This window comes from Zeugodacus cucurbitae, chromosome 3 (genome assembly GCF_028554725.1).
Source record: "Zeugodacus cucurbitae isolate PBARC_wt_2022May chromosome 3, idZeuCucr1.2, whole genome shotgun sequence".
Taxonomy (NCBI): domain Eukaryota; kingdom Metazoa; phylum Arthropoda; class Insecta; order Diptera; family Tephritidae; genus Zeugodacus; species Zeugodacus cucurbitae.
Window position 1 is genome coordinate 24,339,377 of NC_071668.1, and position 23,859 is coordinate 24,363,235.

Here is a 23,859-nt window from a genome sequence, read left to right on the forward strand (position 1 = left end):
AGAGTCACTAATAATAATTCATCAAAACTTTTAAATATTTTCTAAGTCGAGACTACATCTACTACTTAGCTTTTTTAAACGCATACTTTTGTCAATACTACAAACTCTTCCAACTCACATATAGTTGAAACAGTCAAAAACGTTCCCCCGCCCGTACTTGTCGTAGCAACCAAAATTTGTCAAAAGTTAAGAGAAATGAATGTTGCCATTGTTCAACTTGTCTAGATTGTACACATTTAGCTTTTCAGTTTTGTTTTTTTTTTCATAATATAAAATATCGAAAATTAAAAATAGTCTAACGATTTATAAATAATTGAATTCGACTGTGATTTTGAGTTAGTTTGAGGAAATTTTAAATAATTTAAAGTTTATTTTTTAATTACTACAAAATATCAGTACTGGCAACCCTGCATTGTGAAAGATTCGAGAGTGAGAAGTGGCCGACTCTTCGCTACGGGAAAAATCCTAATGACTAAAATATCTACGGTAGCGTACGGTAGTAGCGGTGATGACTGTTCATTTACATTGAAATCTCATACGACAGGTCGTTTTGGCTCTCTCCGTATACGGGTTTACGTCGTTCACTGTTTGAACTGATACTCGTATTACGGTATTTCGAAAGTATGTCTAAATATCCTTCAGTTTTTTCATATTTAATAATTTTTTTATAACTCATGATCATTTATGAAAGTTATCATTTATAAAAAAACAGCGAATAATGCTGATAGTCTAGTATCGGATCAGTAAGCAGTCAGTAACAATTGCGGTTTTCTTATTAATAAGCTGCATTTGTAAAACTCAGTGCAGGTTTCTACTCCATATATGAGGCATTCTCTGGAAAAAAGCCACTTGAAAAAAAAAGTTCTTTATTTTCTTTGGCAATGATATATCTTATAGTATATGTAAAAACTAAAATAAAACATATGCTGTTAGGTCTGTGTAACGTGGGCCATACTGTAAGGGGCCAAAGTTTTTTGTAAAAAAACTTTCGAACCGCCATAACTTTAAAACTAACGAACAGATTTTAAAACACCATATGACTTTTTTGTACAGAATTTCTCAAACTTTAAAACTGTGTATCGTAAAAATTTTTAAAACTAATATTTCATAGCAAAAAATGAAAATTTTTTTTTTTTGGAATTTTTAACCATTTATGCCCCCTTCGATTTTTTTCGAAAATATCTTAAAATGTTCCTTATTTCATCACCTTTTTACCCCCCAAAGGGAATTTTGGGACAGCAATATTTGTATGAGCTACAAATAAAAAACCAACTCAGAACATGGTGAAAAATCATTGATTTATGCACTATTATTATCTGCAATTAGCATAACCCAGGATTAACGACGTGGACGAAGCAGACATTTAATCCCTTTTTGTTTTTTTTATTTTTTAATATTTTTTTTTAATTTTTTTGTCAGTTATATGGTGTTTTAAAATCTGTTCATTTGTTTTAAACTTATGGCGGTTCGAAAAATTGTTTACAAAAAACTTTGGCCCTTTACAGTATGGCAACCCCGCGTTACACAAACCTAACAGCATATGTTTTATTTTAGTTTTTACATATACTATAAGATATATCATTGCCAAAGAAAATAAATAACTTTTTTTCAAGCGGCTTTTTTTACAGAGAATGGCTCATATATTTTGTTACAACGTAAATGTCCAAACTGATGCTGAATTCTTCGTTTTAGAACTCGTCTTATAAAATGGGATTAAGATTTCTATCTTTCATTGGCCATGAAAAGTCCCACTAAACACGTTTAATAAATAACGGATCTGCTTTTTGGGACTTTGGTTCATGACTTGGATCATTTTGTAACAATGGGTGATCCAAGTAGAGGTACTTTTTTCAATAGCCTTTTTTTGACAGATTACGCGTGAGTCGTGTCAAGCTGTCTTTTATTTTTGTTCAGTATTGTTTAGCATTTCATCGTGGAAAGACTTACGTCTGAACAACATTCACAAATTGTTCAACTTTATTACGAAAATTCACGTTCTATAAAGAAATTATTCCGCAATCTTCTCTCAACTTATGGTCAACATAGTCGGCCTACTGAGCTTACTATTCGCAATACCGTCACCCATCTTGAGACCCAGCATTCATATTGGATAATATTCGACCGAATAGAGTACGTCCAGCACGCATTGAAGAAAATACAACCGTAGGTGAGAGACGTCGAGATCTTAAAATTGAAAGCGAACTTCTCAATCGACATCGCTTCGCTTTTTTGGCTCTTGAAAAGTTCCAAGAAGATCTGACGTTTTGAGCTAAATTCTGTTCAGCTATGAGGCCCATTTCTGGCGGAAAGGTGTGTTTTTTGTTTTCGTCAGAGTGACTCTCTCATACAATTTTATTCTTGAATTTTTACACTCACTCCAATTGCGTAATTATTCGTACTTTCAAGTTCTCGGCAACATTCACGTAGTTCCCATAATAACAATTACGGCGCAGTTTGTGATACTGAAGTCATGTCTGGATTATTGTAGATTCTTATAATGTATTAATAAATATCATTGAAGGGGCTGCAATATAAAATTGAGATGTTCTAATAGGAGTGAAGCTGTTTTTGGACCAGCTGAAACATTACTATTTTTCTTTAGCAAGGACAGCTTAGTTAAGTTTTGCTTTGAGTATTTTCTTAACTGAAGCTTGCTCTCTTTTAGACGTGTTCAAAAGTCATGCTTAAGTATGACATATGAAGTACCCAATTTACTGAATTATAAGGGATTTCAATATATCAAATCAAAGTCCAATTGAAAATAAAAAAAATTTTCTTAAATACTTTTTAGAAACCTTAAAGGATCAAATTCATACTTGTACTTACTGCGTTAATGCAATAAATATGACATTTGTAGTTTAAGGTTATGTGGTCTATTTGTAGTACTTCGCTCATGTGAATTCCTTGCTTCTTCGCATTCACATAAGTATTTGCCTACTTAAGTTAACATATTTCTACAAATGCATGCCTGTATGTTCAATCCATATCTATTCACATATGAGCAGACTATTGCATTCTCGGTTGTAATGGATTTTCGCAGTGTCGACGCCAAATGGAAATATTAATAAAACGCATTGAATCATATACCGGTTGTCAATTGCATCCAAGGGCTTCTTGTGCACATGATAATGTGTGTGTGTGTGTGTGTGTATGGTAGAGTTCAAAGAGAGCGCGCGGCATGTGAAAGTTGGGCGACATGAAAAAATGTAAGTGCAAATGCCATTTAAATGTCAATAGGTGCATTATATAGATTGTATGTATGTAAGTACCGTTACAGGAGTGCAGAGAAAGTGAATAGTTAAGTATGTGGCAGTGGCAGGCATGAAAATTTGCTTGTAGTGCAAAAAATCAGTAATGTAAAAATTGCATTTTATTAATATAGTGTTGGTGTGCAATACGCAACGTACATGCCTATATACATACATTTTTGAAATAGTTAAGTAAGTGTACATGTTGTGTTATGTTCAAAATTTTATATACAAAGGGTGCAACAAAAGTAATCCAATGCTATGAAGGGTCAAAGTTTGATCTTCGAAAAAAAATAATATAACAAAATTTAGATTTTATCTATATTTTCGATTTTATAAAAGTCATTTTTTCGAACTTCGAATCCAAATATTTCGATTTTGGAGGCCAACTTCGAAAATCGGAGAATACATTTTTTGGTATTTAAGTGCAATACCCAGACAAAAGTCGATTTTGCCGATTGGTATAATTAATGTAGTAAATTTTAACCTCACTTTTAATACACAACCGTTTCGAACTCTGCAACAGGCATATATAATAGGTTGGCAAATATCCTTCCTTCCGCTTTTTGGATTTTGAATTTCGAGGCTATGTATAAAGCGTTACAGAGCTCGTATCTGGCAATGCTATACATCTTTGAAAGGTCTTGACATAACCTACAAAATGGCGCTATGCATGTTCAACAGTTATACGAGGGCTGTTATATATATTTCTGGACTAATAATGAAAATAGGAATATTTATCAACGAAAATGGTTTTATTGTTTTTCAAAATATTCTCCATCAAGATTTATACACTTTTGCATGCGCTCAAACCAATTTTCGAAGCACTTTTTTTGAGCGATTGTCAAATTGTGCGGGATCCAACGAGACGAGAAAACGTTCTGAGTGATGTTATGCCAAAAAAATGCAAACTTTTCAATTGAAATGTCAGATTGCACTTAGTGTTGCCTAGGCTAGAAATATATATAGCAGCCCTCGTAGATACCAATAAAACTTTTAAAGTTCACTTTCTTCCTTTGAATTTCAGATCGTTTTCAACCTTTTCATGTATCAAATGGCGCAGCATGAAGAACTAGTCTATTTAAACATTTGAAATTACCTATATGTTCACCCTTTACTGTTTTTGCATACTGAAGACAGCATTGCAACAGACTTTTCTTTTCAAATAATCGCATTACGTGAAACACCGTCGTGACGTACGAGTATGTGGCTCACAAAAAAAAAAAAAAAAATGTAAACAAAACGGTATCAACGAGTGCTCAGCATGACAGTGAATGTCACAAAGACGAGTTAATAATGCCTTTGCATTTATACTACCTGACAGCGTTTAAGCTTATTAAATGTCGGTCATAAGAAGTCAAAAGGAAAAGTTAATATGTTCGATGAAGTTACTTCTGTTTGGAATTTTGATTAGAAAATTTGCATACTAAATTATCATACTTACTTTAAATGTTACCCATACTGGATTGAGATATTAACCCGAAATAACCTACGATTACCATATGAAAATGCATAATTTTTTTCCTATATTTTTATAAATTACTTGAAAATTACACTATAAAACTACAAACCACGTTGGTTTTTCGCATTTTCCGCAAAACTTATATAATGAATCGTAAAACAGACTTCATTTTCGTGCTCAGGCGTTCAAAATATATAGGTGTATTTCATTTCAGAAAAATCTGAAACGTAAAAAGTTCTGATCAGTACCGGGTTAAGTTGAAGTAAAAATACTGACTTCTAGCTGTGCAAGAAAATGTTTACAGAATGCATGTATATTTGCCATACCAATCTCCGCATAGTGCCAAGGAATATGTGTACCAAATTCCTACAAAATATATTAAAAAAACGATTAAAAGGAAATATGTATTGTAAATTTTAGCACTGCATTTGAATAGTTCTTTGAAAGTTAAGTTTAATGATTTTATCCATGAGAATATTAATAATAAGACAACGTTTGAGACATTTTACGTTGCAAATTTTTGTCTCAAATAATAACTTAACCCTCTCATGCCCGAATTAAAATGGGCGGAGCTAACATTTTTTTGTATACTCTCGCAACAAAGTTGCTACACTAGGAAGGGGCATATGTGAATGTAATTTTTTTGGGGAAGTGGGCGTGGCCCCTCCCCCTACTAAGTTTTTTGTACATATCTCGCAAACTACTAATGGCATATCAAGGAAACTTTCTAGAGTCGTTTCCTTTATGTACTAGCTTATACAACCCAAAAATGGAGGAAATCGGATTGTAATCACGCCCACCTTCCATACAAAGGTTATGTTGAAAACTACTAAAAGTGGGTTAACTCAATAACGAAAAACGCCAGAAACACTAAATTTCACATAAGAAATGACAGATGGAAGCTGCACTCAGATTTTTTTACAAAATTGAAAATGGGCGTGGCATCGCCCACTTATGGGTCAAAAACCATATCTCAGGAACTACTCGACCGATTTCAATGAAACTTGGTTTGTAATAGTTTCTTTACATCCCAATGATATGTTGTGAAAATCACTTCGCAAAATCACTTCACAACCACGCCTACTTCCCATATACCAGAACTTTGAAGACAATCTGAATCGTTTACCTTACAATATATAAAGTAAGCACTAGTAAAGATATCGATGCAGAACTTTGCACAAATACTACGTTTATAGTGTGGCAGCCTCATTCTAAAAATCACCGAAATCGGACCATAGATTGTCAAGGCCCCATATATAGAACATGAGGATCTCGGTACTTCTATCCTAATATTAGGGTTTCCGACTTTCAATGGACTTTATACAATATATATGACGAATATGTGGGTCAAATTGTGTATTATATAATATAAATAAAGTTAAATAAATAAATTGCGAGAGTATAAAATGTTCGGTTACACCCGAACTTAGCCCTTCCTTACTTGTTAGAATAGATATATATTAACTCTCTCTTAACTCAAATTTGAATTGATAAAAACTTCATTGTCCTATGTGTCCTGGTTCATTAGTTACAGGCCCATAGGCAACAATTAAATTATTATGAATAGGCTAAAAACTTTTCTCATGGCTGATTTATTTGAAATAACTCTCTAATGTTTATTCATTTACATAGTTCACTTTGTTTTAAAATAAAACAATTATTTTTATGTTTTGCAAATTACACTCGGCGGAGAACGCTTACTGAATGAACACGTACACAGTTTTTAACAGAAAAAGTAACTGTAAGCTTGCACATAGTCAACATTGGGCATGAAAGGGTTAAGGAATCGTCAGCTATAATTAGCCGATTTCTTTGAGGCGTAGCTTTCTTATTCGTCAGCAGAATCTCATAATATTTTACGTAGTATTCATTATGTGTTTTCATTTGTATATATCTCTCCTTCTAGCATTGCAAATCTCTGTTAGAATACACTGAATCACTTATGATGCCTTTGAATTGCTTTCCATCCCTCAATGTAGACGTATTCTTCACCAAACCCAACTAGGAGGTGATATTCATCTTTTCATGTTGTTTTTAGAGGAAACTTTATTAAATTTATAATTTCTTTTAAATAAAAAAAGCAAAAAAAGCGAAATGAAGACTGAGCCCAAGCTGCGCAACTCGCTGGAAATGTTTCGCTTTGTTTCGCTTTGTTTCCATTATTTTGCTGTATTAAATTTTAATTTTTCAAAACGTATTTGATTTTATTCGCGCTAACAACGCAGGACAAACGAACAAGAGATGCTCCACTATTTCCTTGGCTACCATGTAAGGTAAATATTCTACTTAACAAATGTGGTGATGATCTATTTTTTATTTCGCAGTAACTTGAATGGAGCCTTCGTAGTATATCTCCATTGGAATCGCATAGTAAGCTGTGGATCTTTATCGTTTGCGCAAATGATGATACGACCAACAGAAAATTGCATTAAACGCTTGATGTTGAGCGATTTAAATCGATGTGTCTAAAGAAATATTAACAAACAAGCACGTAATATTAAAAATTCATATTTATAGAAGGTGTATTCAAAATATAACGGTAATTTGTGTTTTTTGAAAATAATAGTTTATTCATTCGCCTACATTATTTATTTTTGGAAATAGGAAAAAGTCACACGGCGTTATGTCTGGCGTATATGGAGGCGACTTGCCCGTTGTCTTTGAATTGATTATCTTAGTCAACATATTCATTATTTTAAAACTGAATAGGACTGAAATCGGTTTGAACATTTGCACCGCCTCCATAATTCAAATATAATAGTTTCTGTTCCTCTGTCTGACTTTTTTCCTCATACACCCGGTATATTAAATCATTACAATTCGACGTTAATAATCTAAATTGCTGAATTCCGAAAGAGAACATACATTCCACACCTCGAAACCTAATTGCTCTATATTTCTTTAGCAGTTTGTGAGATATGTACATAAAATCGATTAGTCTATTTTTAAAAACTTACACAGATGTCTCTCATTACAAAGAGCTTCTATATTAAACGTTATAGTTTATTTCACGGTTTATCAATTATACCCAATTTATTCTACTATATACCGATTACATCAATGGAAAAATTCAAGGGATATGGTCATTTAACCATTTAAAATGGACAACATACTTCTCGAAAAAGTTTGAGGCCTCTGTATAAATCGGAATATTTGGAAATTAAATGGGCTAATAAAAATTTTATGAAAAATCCAATTTCTTACAAATCTTCATTTATCAGCTCATTCTTCGGCATTTCTATGCATATGGAAAACAACTAATTAGTAGGAAGAGGTTCTGTACTTTCGGTATATGCGAGCTAAAGAAATGTTATTAATGAATTCATAATTTCTTAGATCAAAACAGACAGAATTTCTCTCAAGTTTCGTTAAGATATCGAATACGTTGATGTATAAAAAAAGAGAAAAGTTCTATTATATCAATGTTATCTATTGCAATGCGAAATCATCTGATGGGGTTGGAAATTAAGTTTTTACGCTTATCTAAGCCTAGTATATTATCTTCCTTTAACGCATGCTTTATTGATTGCTGGCGATTCATAAATGGTGGCCCGTTACTTACATAGTTTGTAAAGCCCAACGTTTGCATTAATTGTCGCAGAGCGAACTTTCGAATTGCTGAGATATGTGAACCTCCTTACCGAAGCAATTTTCTAGTTTTTAATAACATCCTTTAATGGGCGTGGCAAAAGTGTGGCGAACTTTTCAATGTCAACAATGACGACAGCTCAAGGGAGTTTAATAACTACATAAGTGTAGAGCGTAGTGGCTGCAATCCAAATTCGTTTTAATTAATACAAAAAAAAAAAGAAAAGGAAAACTCTACAGTTATGTAACGTAAAATGTGCTTTATCGTTTTTATTTACTACTTGAGTATACGTTTACAAGAAACTTTTAGGTAAAACAATAAAAATCGGATATTAGATAAGGTTAACTGTTTCATTTCTTTACAGCTAGCTCAACTGATTAGCGCAAATGTGCGCTAGTACATATATGCAAACCACATACACACACGCACACTAACCGTTGTTTGTTTGTCATGTCATGTACGCAAATGTACAGTTAAATTCGAAGCAATTTGGCGTTTACCTTTCTCAAGGCGGCTGCATATCTACCCTTGTTATCAAGGTAATAAAATTCTTTGCTTACAAAATAAAATCCTCCGTAAAATCTTTTGCTGACAGCCAAAGTTATTTATTGCGCACACACGCACAAGCCATTACATACAAACGCAACACATACATACATATGTATATACAGTTAGATGTATATGCGAAGCTGCTTAACGAAATGAGCAGCATTCGGCGATGCGCCACTCTCCGCACACTTCCCTCCTGCAGCGACTTTAAGCAATGTCAAAGCCTCGAAAAAAAGCACCACATATGCATATAAGCAGTCATTATATGTAAATATGTATGTATGTAAATGTTTGGTTATAAATATGTATATGGTTAAGCACGGGCCTTTTTCTGCGCAAAGTCAAGTAACCTAGACCGCATCTTCTTTCGTCGCCATCTTTTTAACAACCGTGCCCAGTTGGTTACAGCTTCTTTTTATACCCACACGAACACAGCATACATACATGGAAGCATAAGGTGCACACATGTCTTAAGTTGTTGCTTGATAATCGCAAAATCTGTATAGCGCTCTGCTGTCTATGTGTTTTTTTTTTTTTTTTACATTTTATGCTTCAACGTGTGCCACTGATTTTATTAGCAAATTCGCTAAAGGCAATAAAGAAGTAGATACGAGTAACGCTTAAACTCGGGGCAGGCAGGTACATACAGAGCACAGCGCAAACTTATACCTTAATGAATATCACTGTTGTGTATTGGTGACTTAAAGCTGCCTGAGTCGACTTGCGTTGGTGTACGTTAAACTAATATAAAGTATTGCAAGGGTTGAATTGCTTTGCATAATTTGAGCTTTAGTGAACTGAGACAAAAAGGAAAGTAAATGGTTGAATATATAATCGTATATACATATTTATTTGTGATTTGCTTTCATTTTTATTAAGCAAGTTATTGACAGCCAGTAGTTTTGTACAGCTGCTCTTATATCCTTATCATAATCTAGTGGTGCACTGTTCTACTTTCTGGAGTTCGATTATTTGTAATATGCCATGAACCTTCTTCGCTCTGCAAAAATTACAGACAGAGAAAGCAGCGCAATTTATTTAAGTAATTTATTAATAGAAGAATTCAAAATTACTATAGAACAAAATAAATATGTTGTCTTAACCCCTTCATGCCTAATGTTGCCTATAGACAACATTATACTTACTGGCTTCTAATTCTCGTTATTCAAATATTTTTGACCAGCGGTTTTTTAATTACTTAGACTTATGGGTTGTGCAAGCTTACAGTTACTTTTTCTGAAATGAACTGTGCACGTGTAAAAAGGTTAAGTTCAAAAATGGGTTTAATCGGAACACTGCCACGCCCACAAAATGGCGGTAACCAAAAACACATAAAGAGCTATAACTAAACCATAAATAAAGTTATGAAAATAAAATTTGGAACATAGGATCGCATTAGAGAGAGGCACATTTTAATGTAATTTTTTTTGGAAAAGTGGGCGTGACCATGCCCCCAAATTGGTTTTTTGTATAAATCTTGCAAACCAAGAAAGCTATATAAACCAAGCTTTCTGCAGTCGTTTCTTTTAGCCGTTTCCTTATACAGTCCAAAAATGAAAGAAATCGGATAATAACCACGCTCACCTCCCATACAAAGGTTAGGTTGAAAATAACTAAAAGTGCGTTAACTCACTAACGAGAAACGTCAGAAACACCAAATTTTACATAAGAAATGGCACAAGGAAGCTGCACTGAAATTTTTTTACAAAATGGAAAATGGGCGTGGCGTCGCCCACTTATGGGTCAAAAACCATATCTCAAGAACTACTCTACCGATTTCAATGAAATTCGGTATATAACACTTTCTTGACACCCTGATGACACAGGTGGAATATGGGCGAAATCGGTTCACAACAACGACAATTCCCAATATAACTCAATTTTGAATTCCATCTTATTCCTTCACTTTATAATATATACATAAGGAACTAATGAAGATAGCGAAACTTTACACAGATACCGTATATGATCTGTGGCATCACTTGTGAAAAAATTGTCGAAATCGGACTATAACTTTTGAAAGCCCCGGATATTTACAGCTGTTGGCCATCGAATTACGAACGGGGAGCATATTCCATATTTTTAATTTTTTTGACAATGTTTTTAATTTATGGTGAAAGTTACAAAATTACAACCTGGGTGGCACCCTTTGCCTATATTTCTACTGTATAATTAACGTTATAATATTCGAATAAGCTTGCCTACTCTATAGTTATCGGCTGACAATTATTGTAACCGTAGTTTTTTTGTAATTCGTAATTGTTCGTAATTCCATGGCCAGGTACTGTACATGAAGAACTCAGTTCCTTAGGGTAATTTTTCACCGAAAATGTCGGTAAATCTCTCTTATCTTATCTTATATCTTAATTTAATTCTGAGGAAATCGTTTTATTTTAATAGTGTGTCTCTGTACCAGAAATAGTTAAAATCGGGTCATAACTTCCCCTAGCTCCCATATACCTAATATTAGGGGTTTCAAACTTTCAATGGACTTTATACTATGTATGTACTAGCGTTACCCGGCGCGCTTCTCTACGCAAAAAATTGATTGCTTAAAAGATTTGATTTCTTAACACAATAATGAAAAAGAAAAGCAATGTTCAATTTTGTGGGGCATAAATAAACACATTTTTCATGGCTCCAACTGTCGAACATGCAACGTACAGTTGACCGTGAGAAAAGCAAGCTTCCTCTAAATTAACTCCACACACCTGGAGCGTTTGCCCTTGGGCTTTGTTGACGGTCATAGCAAAAGATAGCCCAACAGAAAATTGAAGACGTTTAAATTCGAATGGCATGTCCGTTGGTATTAATGGGATGCGCGGTATTAGTACAATTTCACCTTTTGCTTTGCTAGTGAGAATTGTTGCTTGAATTAAATTTGGTATCAATTTCTTCACTGAAAGTCTCGTCGCGTTACAAAGTTTCGGTGCATTAAGATTTCGAAGAAGTATAATTGATGAACCAATTTTCAAATTCAAATTATGCGGTGGCATGCCTGGTGGTTCCAAAGAATTTAAAAATTCAACCGGATAATTGACTGCGTCTTCATCATTCATAGCAGTATCAATAGATTTATACGTTTCCGAATTACCTGGCAATTTTTCCTGGATGTGGAAATTGATTTCATTGACATTGACATTTTTTGGTGCTAAAATTGCACGTTCTCGTAACCAATCATGGTTATTATAATTTTGAGCAATATTTGGAAAAACGCGATCAATGAGTTCTTCTTTTGATGATACAATTATTGAACAATTATTCGGTAACGTGATAAACCCATTTTGATCACTTGCCATTTTTCCATCGCCAATCTTCAGCAATTGCTTTGAAAACTCATGTGCTGAAGAATCATTTTGAAGACGCACACGCATATTGGTCGTCAACGAAAGCATTTGGACGTGTGCCCACAAAAATGAACTTTTCAAACATGCATTAATTTCATCAGCTGGTGTTGATCTCGGAATAACAGGCAACGTTTGACGAAAATCACCAGATAACAATATTAATGCACCACCAAACAGCTGTAAACTCCGTCTCAAATCTTGTAATGTTCGATTTAAGGCTTTCAAAGATTTTTTATGGGCCATTGGACATTCGTCCCATAAAATAATGGATGTTTGTTGCAAGACTTTAGCCATTCCAGAACTCCTTGAAATATTGCATGTTGGTGTTTCAATTGCTTGCATGTTCAATGGCAATTTCAAGGCGGAATGTGCTGTGCGGCCGCCATCAAGTAATGTAGCTGCAATTCCGGAAGAAGCAAGTGCTAATGCGATTTTTTGTTCCGACCGAATCGTTGCCAGTATTAATGAAATCAAAAATGTTTTTCCAGTGCCGCCAGGTGCATCCAAAAAATACAATCCACCAGTGTTGTCATTGACAGCTTGCATCACTGTGTCATATACATATTTTTGTTGATCATTTAATTGTGGAGTATACGTTTGTACGAACGCACGCAATTCATTACGATCGAATTGCAGTTCGCGTTGCAATTCTCGTTCAAATAAATCATGCATTGGACGATTTGGTGGAGTCAATCCTAATTGCCCTAATGTCTTATTTGCAATCGTAAGGCACAAATCTTCGATCATTATCAAGGCTTCATTATACATTTCCAATGTCAGCAGCAATGCAGGATCATTGGGTCCATGGTTTGATCTGGAATTTCGGCCGATGTGAAGGTATCAATCATATCAGGGGTTATTTTGTTTACGCACCAAATCAAAATATGTGCGTGAGGTAAGCCTCTTTTTTGCCACTCTATGGTATACATAAAGCACCGCACTTCTCCAAATACACGGAGTTTGACAATCAGATCCATTAATTTTTTAAATTTTTGTTGGAATACATGGGCAGTTATGTCATGCCGATCTTTTGGCACCTGACCATCAAGTAAACAATCAGACACATCGACCCACTTCGGGTTGCACGTAAATGTTATGAATAGATCCGGTCGTCCATAATTTCGTACATATGTCATCGCATCTTGCGTATATTCATGCATATGACGTGGGCTACCAACATATGATGATGGTAACATTGTTAAACGGCCAATATCATTCACATTTACATCATTGATTATTGCGTCACGCAAATGTATGTATTCTCTGATCTTAATCGGGCTTGATTGTAACGGATGAAGTTTAATCGCTCACTTTTAATTGTGGCGTACATATCGACGATATATTGATGCGAAAGTTGATTGCATTGCAAAATAAAATTTGTTTCTTGAGGGCGAATCATCAATCGGTACGAATAAAAATTGATCGCACTGACTTTTTTTGTTGATTATTGACCTGTATTGCAAAAATTAATTAGCGAATGAAAATGTTTAGCACATTCGCGTAAATTGCGAACAATTGCGGGAATTCCCGCGCTATTTGAATAAGGATTTTCTACCTTCAAAAATGTGTTTTTAGTGTTGGTAAAGCGTGAACTACCATCCCTGACAGGCCAACCGCAATTCAAACAAATTTAATTTGGGAATCCCCATTCAAAGTTAACGTGCCAGTCATTTGTGGTTTGTTGAGGGGAAGTTTCAATCCCGACAAAAGTGCATAGGAAATTCATGTGGTAATGGCGGGAATTCCCTAATTTGTTCAGACTATTTAAAAAAAATTAACCTGTAGAAAAAAAGCGGGAATTCCCGCTCTTCAAATTTGTATGGAAAAATTAAGTGATTATCTGGCAGTCACCCGCTAAATTCAAATGAACGCGAACGTGTTAAACAAAATAAAATGTATATGTACCAGTTGTTGGATTTATCATTGGTATGTTGATGTGATAGCCATCGTCCCCTCTCCAAAACAAAATGGGGTATTGCAATGCATCATAACAGCGATGGAGTTCTGAAATACGTTATAAATTCTCATTTCTACGATACAAAACAACTGTTCGCCAACCACAACAATGGCTACTTCATCAATCGTTGGTGCATTGAATCGTCTGGTTTGCTCCCCAATTGGTGTTTTATCGGCTTTTATTATGATTTTGTGGCCATCGGAGGGCATCCGTTCGAGTGCCACTTTAAACAATTTCACCAATTCATTGTGTTGATGAAAAAATGTTTGCAATTCATTCACGATTGATCTTCTCGTATTCGTCGAAATTGCACAGCGCTTATTTAATTCACGATTCTCACCATCAATGAAATATATTTGCAAAAATTTATGATCATCATCTGGTAATGGTAGCAAAGACCCAGCTCTATGGTATATTTGACCTTGAATCTGTAACGGTCGAGAAATATATATAGATGATAACGGATCTTAATTTCTAAAAACATCGAACACAGGGACGGCACATAAATTAAAAATGATATTGCTAATTCCACACGAAGAAATCACCTTATACGTCGGCATAAATCCATCTTTCATAATATTTATAGCTCCAAAAGATGTCATTTGAAAGCATGAATTGTATTTTTGAATATTTAAGAGGAAATGCTTTGACGTTGGCGAATTACCAAAACCCAATGAATGCAAAGGTTCTGGCGGAAGTTCTAGCACCGGTAATTTGACTTTCCCACCAGCACAACACATTCCATTATGAATTTAAATACTTTGCAATGTATACATTCTATATTCATCTGGCCAATGTAGGCATACATGCTGTAATCAATGGTGGCATCGTAATTGAAAGCCGCGTGTTCCATTTGACGTATATCATAAACGGACGTACGCCCACGACGGTTTCTTGGTGCTTCACTATTATCCCAGTGAGTTCTCCGTCTGTGTCGTTGTGTTTCCATTTCATTTCGTCGAACACGATCTTCTTCACTTTGTGATCTTCGATTTAACGCTGTAGCATTTGATTGACGTGAACGTCTGCCAATGTTTGGTCGTCTTGAACGTGGCATTCTTTCAGTACAGTGTATGACTAATTGAATGTAAAAGCAATACATTGAAAATTATTTCTTGAAAAAATTATACATTTAATTCCAACTTCAATGTGTGCGCGTGGAAATATGAATTCACATACACTCACGCTGGACATAACCTCAATTGTGCAAATAAAGAAAACACTCACCGGAAAATGAGATCAAATTAAAATTGTGAAAATTAAGTAACGCTTGGCAATTGAACTATATATAAAAAAATGAAGCAATTAAAATACAATTAAAAAAGAAACACATGGTTAACACTCACCAAAAGTATGATTGTTCAAAATGAGAGCAAGATATAAAAGAACTCAAAGCACATAAGAAAACTGTCAACTGAATTCCAATGACAGCAAATTAATATTCTGTTCGCAATGAGAGCACGATGTATAATTGATAAATCGTATTGAAAATACTTGATTTTGGTACAGTGTATTTACTCACAAAAAATGTCAAACTCAGGAACGGCTGCACCGATTCCAAACAAACTTCACACAAACCACCTCCTTATAGGTAGGAACGAACTCTAAAATTTTTGTGTCAATCGATTCGGCGGTTCTTGAGTTATAAGATTACCAAGGAAATGTAACTTCTTTTTATATATATAGTACTATGTATGTATATGCCGAATATGTGAGTCAAATTGTGTTTTATTTTAATAAAAATATAGCAATAAATTGCGAGAGTATAAAATGTTCGGTTGCTCACGAACTTAGCCTTTTTTTAATTGTTTTTTTAAATAATAGTTTTCTCAAACTTACATTTTCTATCACATACTTTAAGTACAAATTAATATATGTATATACGAAATAATAATAAAATGTGAATTTTAACGTGTAAATATACATATATAGCACGTGCTATCTGCTTGAAGGTTAAACCAAAAAGGGATGATTTATTGACATATAACGAATTAGTACAATAGCATAAAAGATAATACAAAACAAAAAGTCAAAATGCATGGTTGCATTAGTAATCAACAACTTTTAAGCTTTATGGAGTTGCCACACATATATTAACTTATTATTTTTGGGTATTCGAAAACGGGAAATTTTCGCAAATGTGAACTGCTTTGGTTTTAATTAGTATATGTTTTCGACTGTACGCTGTATTATATATGTACACAAACACAGCTTTTTACATAAAGAATGCTTGTGTAATGTTACGATAAGCATTTTATAATTATGTTCTGACTCAGTTTCTCAGCTGAGTTCGAATTTGCGTTGCAGAAAAAACATTGACAGATATCTTAATGTTTCTTGCTACGACGCCCTCATGTCATTAAATAAAAGAAAGTTCTATAGCTAAGTTACAGATTAACCTAAAAAACTTTAAGTGGGTGCAAAAGAGCATTGTAGGTAGAATCATTTTTTAGTTGTTGCAGAAGTCCGATTTTGAACATCAATCAAACCAACCTTATCATAATATCAATGTTTAAGATTAAGCTAAGTTATATTTAGATATCCAGATCAAATTATCGCTTGACTAAATGGCAGACCGGACAGACGTTTGTTGACCACGGTCACTTACCTAAAAATGTGTAAATCCTCATGTCCTTCTGTGCTGTGAATATCTGTTGCAAAAGTCTTTTTTTTTCTTAACTTTTTTTTTAATTTTTGCATTTGTCAGGTTTTGGCTATCTACAATACAATCTCATATTGCTAATTGTAACGTGTACGAAGTTTTATTAAGATGTCTAGATTTCAATTCAAATTATCGCTTGACCGAATGGACAGACGAATGGACATTGCGACTAAAATGTGAAATACAAACTATCTAATCTTTTAAGTCGGGCCAAACTGCAGATTTGTGCAAAATTTCATTAAAATCGGTTCAGTAGTTTGGGCGCCAATCCCGGACAAACAACGTTACATGAAATTTTTATATATGGGCATTTCCGCTAGAAGGTCTACCACAGACAAAATATTAAATATTATTAGAATTACAAAGTTTTTGCATATTTTCATAGGAAAATATCTAAATTTATTGATATTAAATTAATTTTAAATTAATTCATAACCAATTACGAGATATACCAAAGCCAAGTCGAATAGGAGCTACTTTTCTCATTTCGATTTTTCTACTGCATGTGTTTTTTCGTCAAAATTGTTAAAGAAACATATCATGTATATTTTTTTGCTTTGTGTAAAACCTTTAAAAGGGTACAAAGTTCCAAATAAAATGCATAAGAAAGCATGCGATTGCAAGTAACTGTAAGTTTTTGCTTTCTTATTATCCTATATTTTAATGTCCCGTGCGACATCAAAAAACAACACCTATTCCCACTGCATCGCAAATAAAAGCAGCAAGCTCGCCAAATTTTGGGTATAAACAGTAAACTTGTATACAATTATAATAAAAAAAACCTTGTTCAAAAATCAGAAGATTTGTGGTTTTGGTAACTACTTAAAATTGGTCCCGTGCGACATCGTAGGTGTGGAATTTAAAAATTGAAATTTATTTTTTGTCTTACAAAATTGACTTAAGTATGTAAATAGATACATTTACATTAATTATTTACATATGAGTAAAAACCGCACTTTAAATTCCACTGAAATAGCTATTCAAATAGATTTTGGCGAAAATTATAGGCTTCCAAATCAAAATAAGAGTGCTCATTTGAACATGGTTGTAAGGGAAATTCGTTTGCTTTTAAAATTGACAAGTTAACGCATGAAATATTAGTTTCTTGATAAATCTCTTAACTAAAATTAAGAAATCCTTTAGTTGCTTTTCTAAAATATTTATTTTTTTAAGGTATCTGCTCTCAGTTTAAAAACAAATTTATATTATCAAGCCTGGTTGATTTTATAAAATAATTAAAATACTCTTCATTAGAATAGAATTTTTTTGCAAGTAGCCGTCGATGGAGTGGGAGCAGTTATCAAAAGGAAAGTCTGGCAGATAACGAAATCCACAAATTGTATGCCCGAAGACAGCATTTTCTGAAAAAAAAAAAAATGTATTTCACATTCATAATACTATTTTCATTTCATACTACAGAATTTTTGTTGTGTTTCTCGTTGGATATTAGTTAAAATAAATAAATAAATACATTTACTTTACTACTTTTTTAAGCCATTTTATTGGACTTGTTGTTTCATAATTCCGCATTATAAAACAAAATCAACATAAATATTAAGATGGAAAAAAATGTCCCGTGCGACATGTCCCGTGCGAATGTGGTTAATAATTAATTAAAAAAAAAACTATAAATTATTTTTGGATGAAATTCATACCATCTTTAAAGGCCATCAATGCGCAACATTTTACAATCAAAAACATTTGAATATTGCCTCACAATTCGCTGAAATCGCCGTTTGAATCGTTGTTCCCAAAAACGACTTCCATTTTTTGTCCCGTGCGAATGCCTCGGTTTTTTGCAATTATCTTGAAAATGAAAACCGTTCCAAAATCAACCTTAACACTAAATGTAGAGCTAATGAAGGGCTATTAGAAAATCCTACTGTCAAAATTAAAAAACATTTTTGTTCATACTTTTTTTTTAGTTGAAAGGTGTACGATTATCCCGTTCGACATGGCGGAAATGCCCATATATAGATTAAATTATAGATATTATTTTTTGTATATGGGACAATTGGACTTTGGTTTCGATGTCATAAAAATATACTAATTATTTATTGAACAGGTCTCGTAAGTGATTATGTAATACAAGTAAAAATTAATTAATTTAATTTTTACTGATAATCTTAGTTAGTTTGCAGTATCAGTTAGCATTTACTCTATATTAAAAAAGTTCAAAACATTACATCTAATAACCTTAACATTTGCTATGACTAAACGGTGCTCGTACTTTTGATAATATTGATTGTTGTGGTTATAGGATAGGTGATTTTGATCTTTGAATATATCTCCTGTATTTTTCACTTATTCAACACATGCGTATGATTTTGTCTATAAAACTTTTCATAATTGTTTTTAAAGGATACGCTTATAATATTGTACAAAACGCTCACCACAACTCAAGCAAGCTTGCAAGTCAGTAAGTATATTCTGCTTTGAAGAATTCAAGTAAAAGGAATTTTAAAATTTGTAGTATTGTCACTCATATATTTATGTTGTTTCTTATTATTAAAGATACTTCAAATAATATTTCAGAATATTATAGCTTATAAACTACCATAATATTTGAGGTATAACATCGAAATAGGTGTCAAAGTTAAACTTTGTCAGTTCGATTGCACAAGGACCCAACATTGGACAAAATACCCTTTGGAACCATTAAAATAAGGCCAAAAACAACAAGTAAAAAAAATTTTCATGGACTGAATTTCCATCTGCGAAAAGCTGCTGGATCGCAACAAAATCGAAACACTCCTTAAGACGATGGTTACTGGCGATGAAGAGTAAATCAGAATGTCAAGTGAAAAGAGGTCATGGTTAAATGGCATTGGACCGAGCCAATGATGGTAAGTTCCGGTTAGGAAGGATTTACTAAGTGCTTGGTGAGATTGGAATGGAATCACTATGTGCTGCTCCTCTAGGGCCAAACTTTTAATTCGGACATGTCAACAAGTAGCAAGTGCCCAGAAGCGGTCAGCTTCTCTATATGAGTGACATTATAAACCTCCACACTGGCAATAAGTTATCGAACAACACAGTGCTTATTGGAATTGGATCAGACCGCTCTAATTGTGCTAAATAAAATCTTCGATTAAATTCAAAAATAACAGTCATATTATAATTAGGCCATTATAAGTATAATATTTTTATTTGAAAAGAAAAAAAAACGTGTTTTTGATTTTGTAAATAAGAATATTAAAGTCTAATCGAATCCAGTCAATATAAAGTGTATAGTGTGCATTAGCAACGGGAATGCATCGCAATATATTGTTTTAGGTATATCGATTTAAATTGCCCAACATCAATCGTCTCCAGCAATTTTGGGTTGGTCGTATCATCATTTGCGCAAACGATAAGGATTCTTCCTTTTTTAATTCATTCCAATTCACACCGAAATGATCACCATTGTAGACCCCATTTAGGTGACTGAAAATGAAAGATATTTCATCATAAACGCTGGGTTTTTATCAAACGGAAAATATTTTAACCTTTTATAACAACTGAAAAACCACCAAGCACCTTCATACACCTTTGCACAATTGTTTTCCGAATTATCATTATCACGATCATATGTTGAAAATTTGTTTCCCAAATGTTGTAATAAGGAATCACCAGCATTTCCGCCATAATTACCCAATTTCTTCAAAGTGTAGCTCTGTGACTCAGGCCCAATAAGGAACTCTGCATATTTTGCATGGTATTTTTCGCCACTACGCCTTTGTAGTTGAATATACAACTCTTGTTGACAGCTGCTGGTTAGCACGTGAAGTTTTTCCAAACCGATCCAATAGTTTCCCGTTAAATCGCCAAATCCCTTCTTATAGTCATTCCAATCTCTATAAAAACTTACTGAGCCACTTTGACGCCGTTGAATAACTAACCATCCTCCAAAATCGACGTCTTCTTCACAAAATACCTCCAAGTCGGTGATATTCATCTTTTCAAGTTTAATTTTATAAACGCCACTCTTCAAACTGGTTGCTGCAGCTTCCATACAACTCGATGGATTTGTTGCTCTGAAATTAGCGTTAATAACTGTGAGTACTACTGACTAACTACTGATAACCGCCTAATATATATTAGCTCTTTTAAGAGTTTCAGAAGTAGTTACTAATTCTTACCGATTTTCAATTAACTGCTGTTCGATGTTCGAAGCTTTCGTATCTATTTTATCGGTACTTTTTCGCACCTCTTCTAAATCATTCATAAATTTCTTAACGAGATCTATTTCCACATTACAATTGCAATCGCACACTGTACTCGTATCAATACTCTGACTAAATCCAAATTTAATATGCGAAATTAAAATATAATTCAGTAAAATAAAGAAAACAAAGCAAAACATTTTCGCGAGTTGCACTTTGGGCGTCGAATTGAAACTAACTAGTTTTAAGTAAGGATTAAAGTGAAATGAGTGTATAACGTATACTTCTTTATATACAGTAATATCGCAACATTCCACAAATTGATAAGAAGATACAGTATGTCAGGAAAGTGTTTTGACAAGAGAACATATTTCTCTCATATTTCTCTTGCCAAAACACTTTCTTGACATACTATATCTTTTTATTTATACATACTTGCACTCACATGCAGTTTTTTATAAAAAAGAATTTGTGGAATCATACGATAAGCATTCCAATATTATGTACTTCCTCAGCTTCATGAGTTCAGTAGCATGTCCGTAGATGTATGTAAGTATATCGTCAAACCCTTTTTCCAAAGCAGTGCAGTTAATTAAATAAAAATATCTCACATTAGAAATGGTGCATTATTCTCAAATGTTTTCAAAGGTAGCACACCCTGTATATACACTTCATATATGTGACTTTGCGGTACCAGCAATAATTAGTTAATATATTTTTATACTCTCTCAACAAAAGTTGCTATGAGAGTATTATAGTTTTGTTCACATAACGGTTGTTTGTAGCACCTAAAACTAAAAGAGTTAGATAAAAAGTATATATATAAAAGTACATATATACCAAAGTGATCAGGGTGAGTAGATTTGAAATCCGGATGTCTGTCCGTCCGTCCGTCTGTGCAAGCTGTAACTTGAGTAAAAATTAAGATATCTTGACGAAACTTGGCACAAATATTCCTTGGGACCATGAGAGAGTTGCTTTGAAAATGGGCGAAATCGGACCATTGCCACGCCCACAAAATGGCGAAAACCAAAAACTTATAAAGTGTCATAAATAAGCCATAAATTAAGTGATAAAACTAAAGTAAGGATCGCACTAGGAAGGGGCATATTTGGGTGTGATTTTGTTGGGGAAGTGGGCGTGGCCCCGTCCACAAATCGTATATAGCGATATTTGTATATAACTCGCAAACTATTAAAGCTATATAAACTAAACTTACTGCAGTTGGTTTTCTTACGTACCCCACCACACACCATGAAAATAGTTGAAATCAGATAATAACCACGCCCACCTCCCGTACAAAGGTTAGGTTGAAAATTACTGAAAGTGGGTTAACTCACTAACGAAAAATGTCAGAAACACTAAATTTTACAGAACAAATAGCAGAAAGAAGCTGCACTGAGATTTTTTTACAAAATGGAAAATGGGCGTGGTATCGCTCACTTATGGGTCAAAAACCTTATCTCAGGAACTACTCGACCGATTCGAATGAATTTCGGTATATAATATTTTCTTGATACGGATAAAATGGGAGTAATTGGTTCACAACCACGACTACTTTCCTTATAACTCAATTTTGAATTCCATCTTATTCCTTCACTTTGTAATATATACATAAGGAACCAATGAAGATAGTGAAATAAAACATTACACAAATACTGTTCATGATCTGTGTGTGAAAAAATTGTCGAAAGCGGACTATAACTTTTCAAGGTCCCAATTTTTTTAAGGTGCCGAATTTATGGGTAAAATTGTATGTTATCTTGATAAAATTTCTTCAATAAATTGCGAGAGTATAAAATGTTAGGTTGCACCCGAACTTAGTCTTTCCTTACTTGTTTTCAATATTTTTGTAAAAGAAATGTTAAGTATACATTCCTTATTATGTCCAAAAAACTTCGAAACATTCGATCCAGCACTTTCTTAAAAAAAAAACAAGTAAGGAAGGGCTAAGATGACCTATAAGTAGGCGACGCCACGCCTATTTTCCATTTTGTAAAAAAATCTGAGTGCAGCTTCTATCTGCCATTTCCTATGTGAAATTTAGTGTTTCTGACGTTTTTGGTTATTGAGTTAACCCACTTTTAGTAATTTTCAACCTAACCTTTGTATGGGAGGTGGGCGTGGTTATTATCCGATTTCAACTATTTTCATGGTGTGTGGTGGGGTGTGTAAGAGAACCGACTGCAGAAAGTTTGGTTTATATAGCTCTATTGGTTTGCGTGATATATACAAAAAACCTATTTGGGGGCGGGGCCACGCCCACTTCCCAAAAAAATACATCCAAATATGCCCCTTTCATAGTGCGATCCTTCATACCAAATTTTATTTCCATAGCTTTATTTATGGCTTAGTTATGGCACTTTATGTGTTTTAGGCTTTCGCCATTTTGTGGGCGTGGCAGTGGTCCGATTTTGTTCATTTTCGGAAGCAACCTATGCTGCCAAGAAATAAGTGTGCCAAGTTTCATCAAGATATCTTAATTTTTACTCAAGTTACAGCTTGCACAGACGGACGGACAGACATCCGGATTTCAGATCTACTCTTCACCCTGATCACTTTGGTATATATAACCCTATATCTAACTCGTTTAGTTTTGGGTGTTACATACAACCGTTATGTGAACAAAACTATAATACTCTCTTTAGCAACTTTTGTTGCGAGAGTATAATTAACGAAAATCGCCTAATTCTTCATAAGTTACACTTGTATAGCTGTGTTGTTTGATAACCAATTGATATTTTGAAGATATTTTCATTACACCACACTCATGGAAACCTTCGTGCCTATTATTAAACATCTACAGTTTTTTAATCAGTAAAATTATTCGCCATATACTAGAAACATGAGGTAATCATTTGGTGCTAAGTACGAACTTTAAGTGGATATATAATGACCTC

At 33.8% G+C, this 23,859-nt stretch overlaps 1 protein-coding gene and 3 long non-coding RNA genes across 4 annotated transcripts; 1 reads left to right on the top strand and 3 right to left on the bottom strand.

The window, feature by feature from the left end:
- Positions 1 to 242: 242 nt before the first annotated feature.
- Positions 243 to 7,244, top strand: LOC128920157 (uncharacterized). The gene is made up of 4 exons (XR_008470282.1): positions 243 to 621; positions 6,617 to 6,718; positions 6,792 to 6,978; positions 7,035 to 7,244. It is a non-coding gene; the product is annotated as an uncharacterized LOC128920157 (long non-coding RNA).
- Positions 4,451 to 16,111, bottom strand: LOC128920156 (uncharacterized). Its single transcript, XR_008470281.1, has 3 exons — positions 15,992 to 16,111; positions 4,987 to 5,076; positions 4,451 to 4,930 (listed from the first exon to the last, which is right to left on the bottom strand). It is a non-coding gene; the product is annotated as an uncharacterized LOC128920156 (long non-coding RNA).
- LOC128920158 (uncharacterized) lies at positions 13,925 to 15,952 on the bottom strand. The gene is made up of 3 exons (XR_008470283.1): positions 15,499 to 15,952; positions 15,380 to 15,434; positions 13,925 to 15,229 (listed from the first exon to the last, which is right to left on the bottom strand). It is a non-coding gene; the product is annotated as an uncharacterized LOC128920158 (long non-coding RNA).
- A 3,818-nt stretch (positions 16,112 to 19,929) lies between the features above and the next one.
- Positions 19,930 to 21,214, bottom strand: LOC105216901 (angiopoietin-related protein 1). Its single transcript, XM_011191653.3, has 3 exons — positions 20,936 to 21,214; positions 20,303 to 20,830; positions 19,930 to 20,240 (listed from the first exon to the last, which is right to left on the bottom strand). The coding sequence occupies exons 1-3, from the start codon at positions 21,157 to 21,159 to the stop codon at positions 20,087 to 20,089; spliced, it is 906 nt and encodes a 301-aa protein (XP_011189955.1). The 5' UTR covers positions 21,160 to 21,214; the 3' UTR covers positions 19,930 to 20,086.
- Positions 21,215 to 23,859: the final 2,645 nt, after the last annotated feature.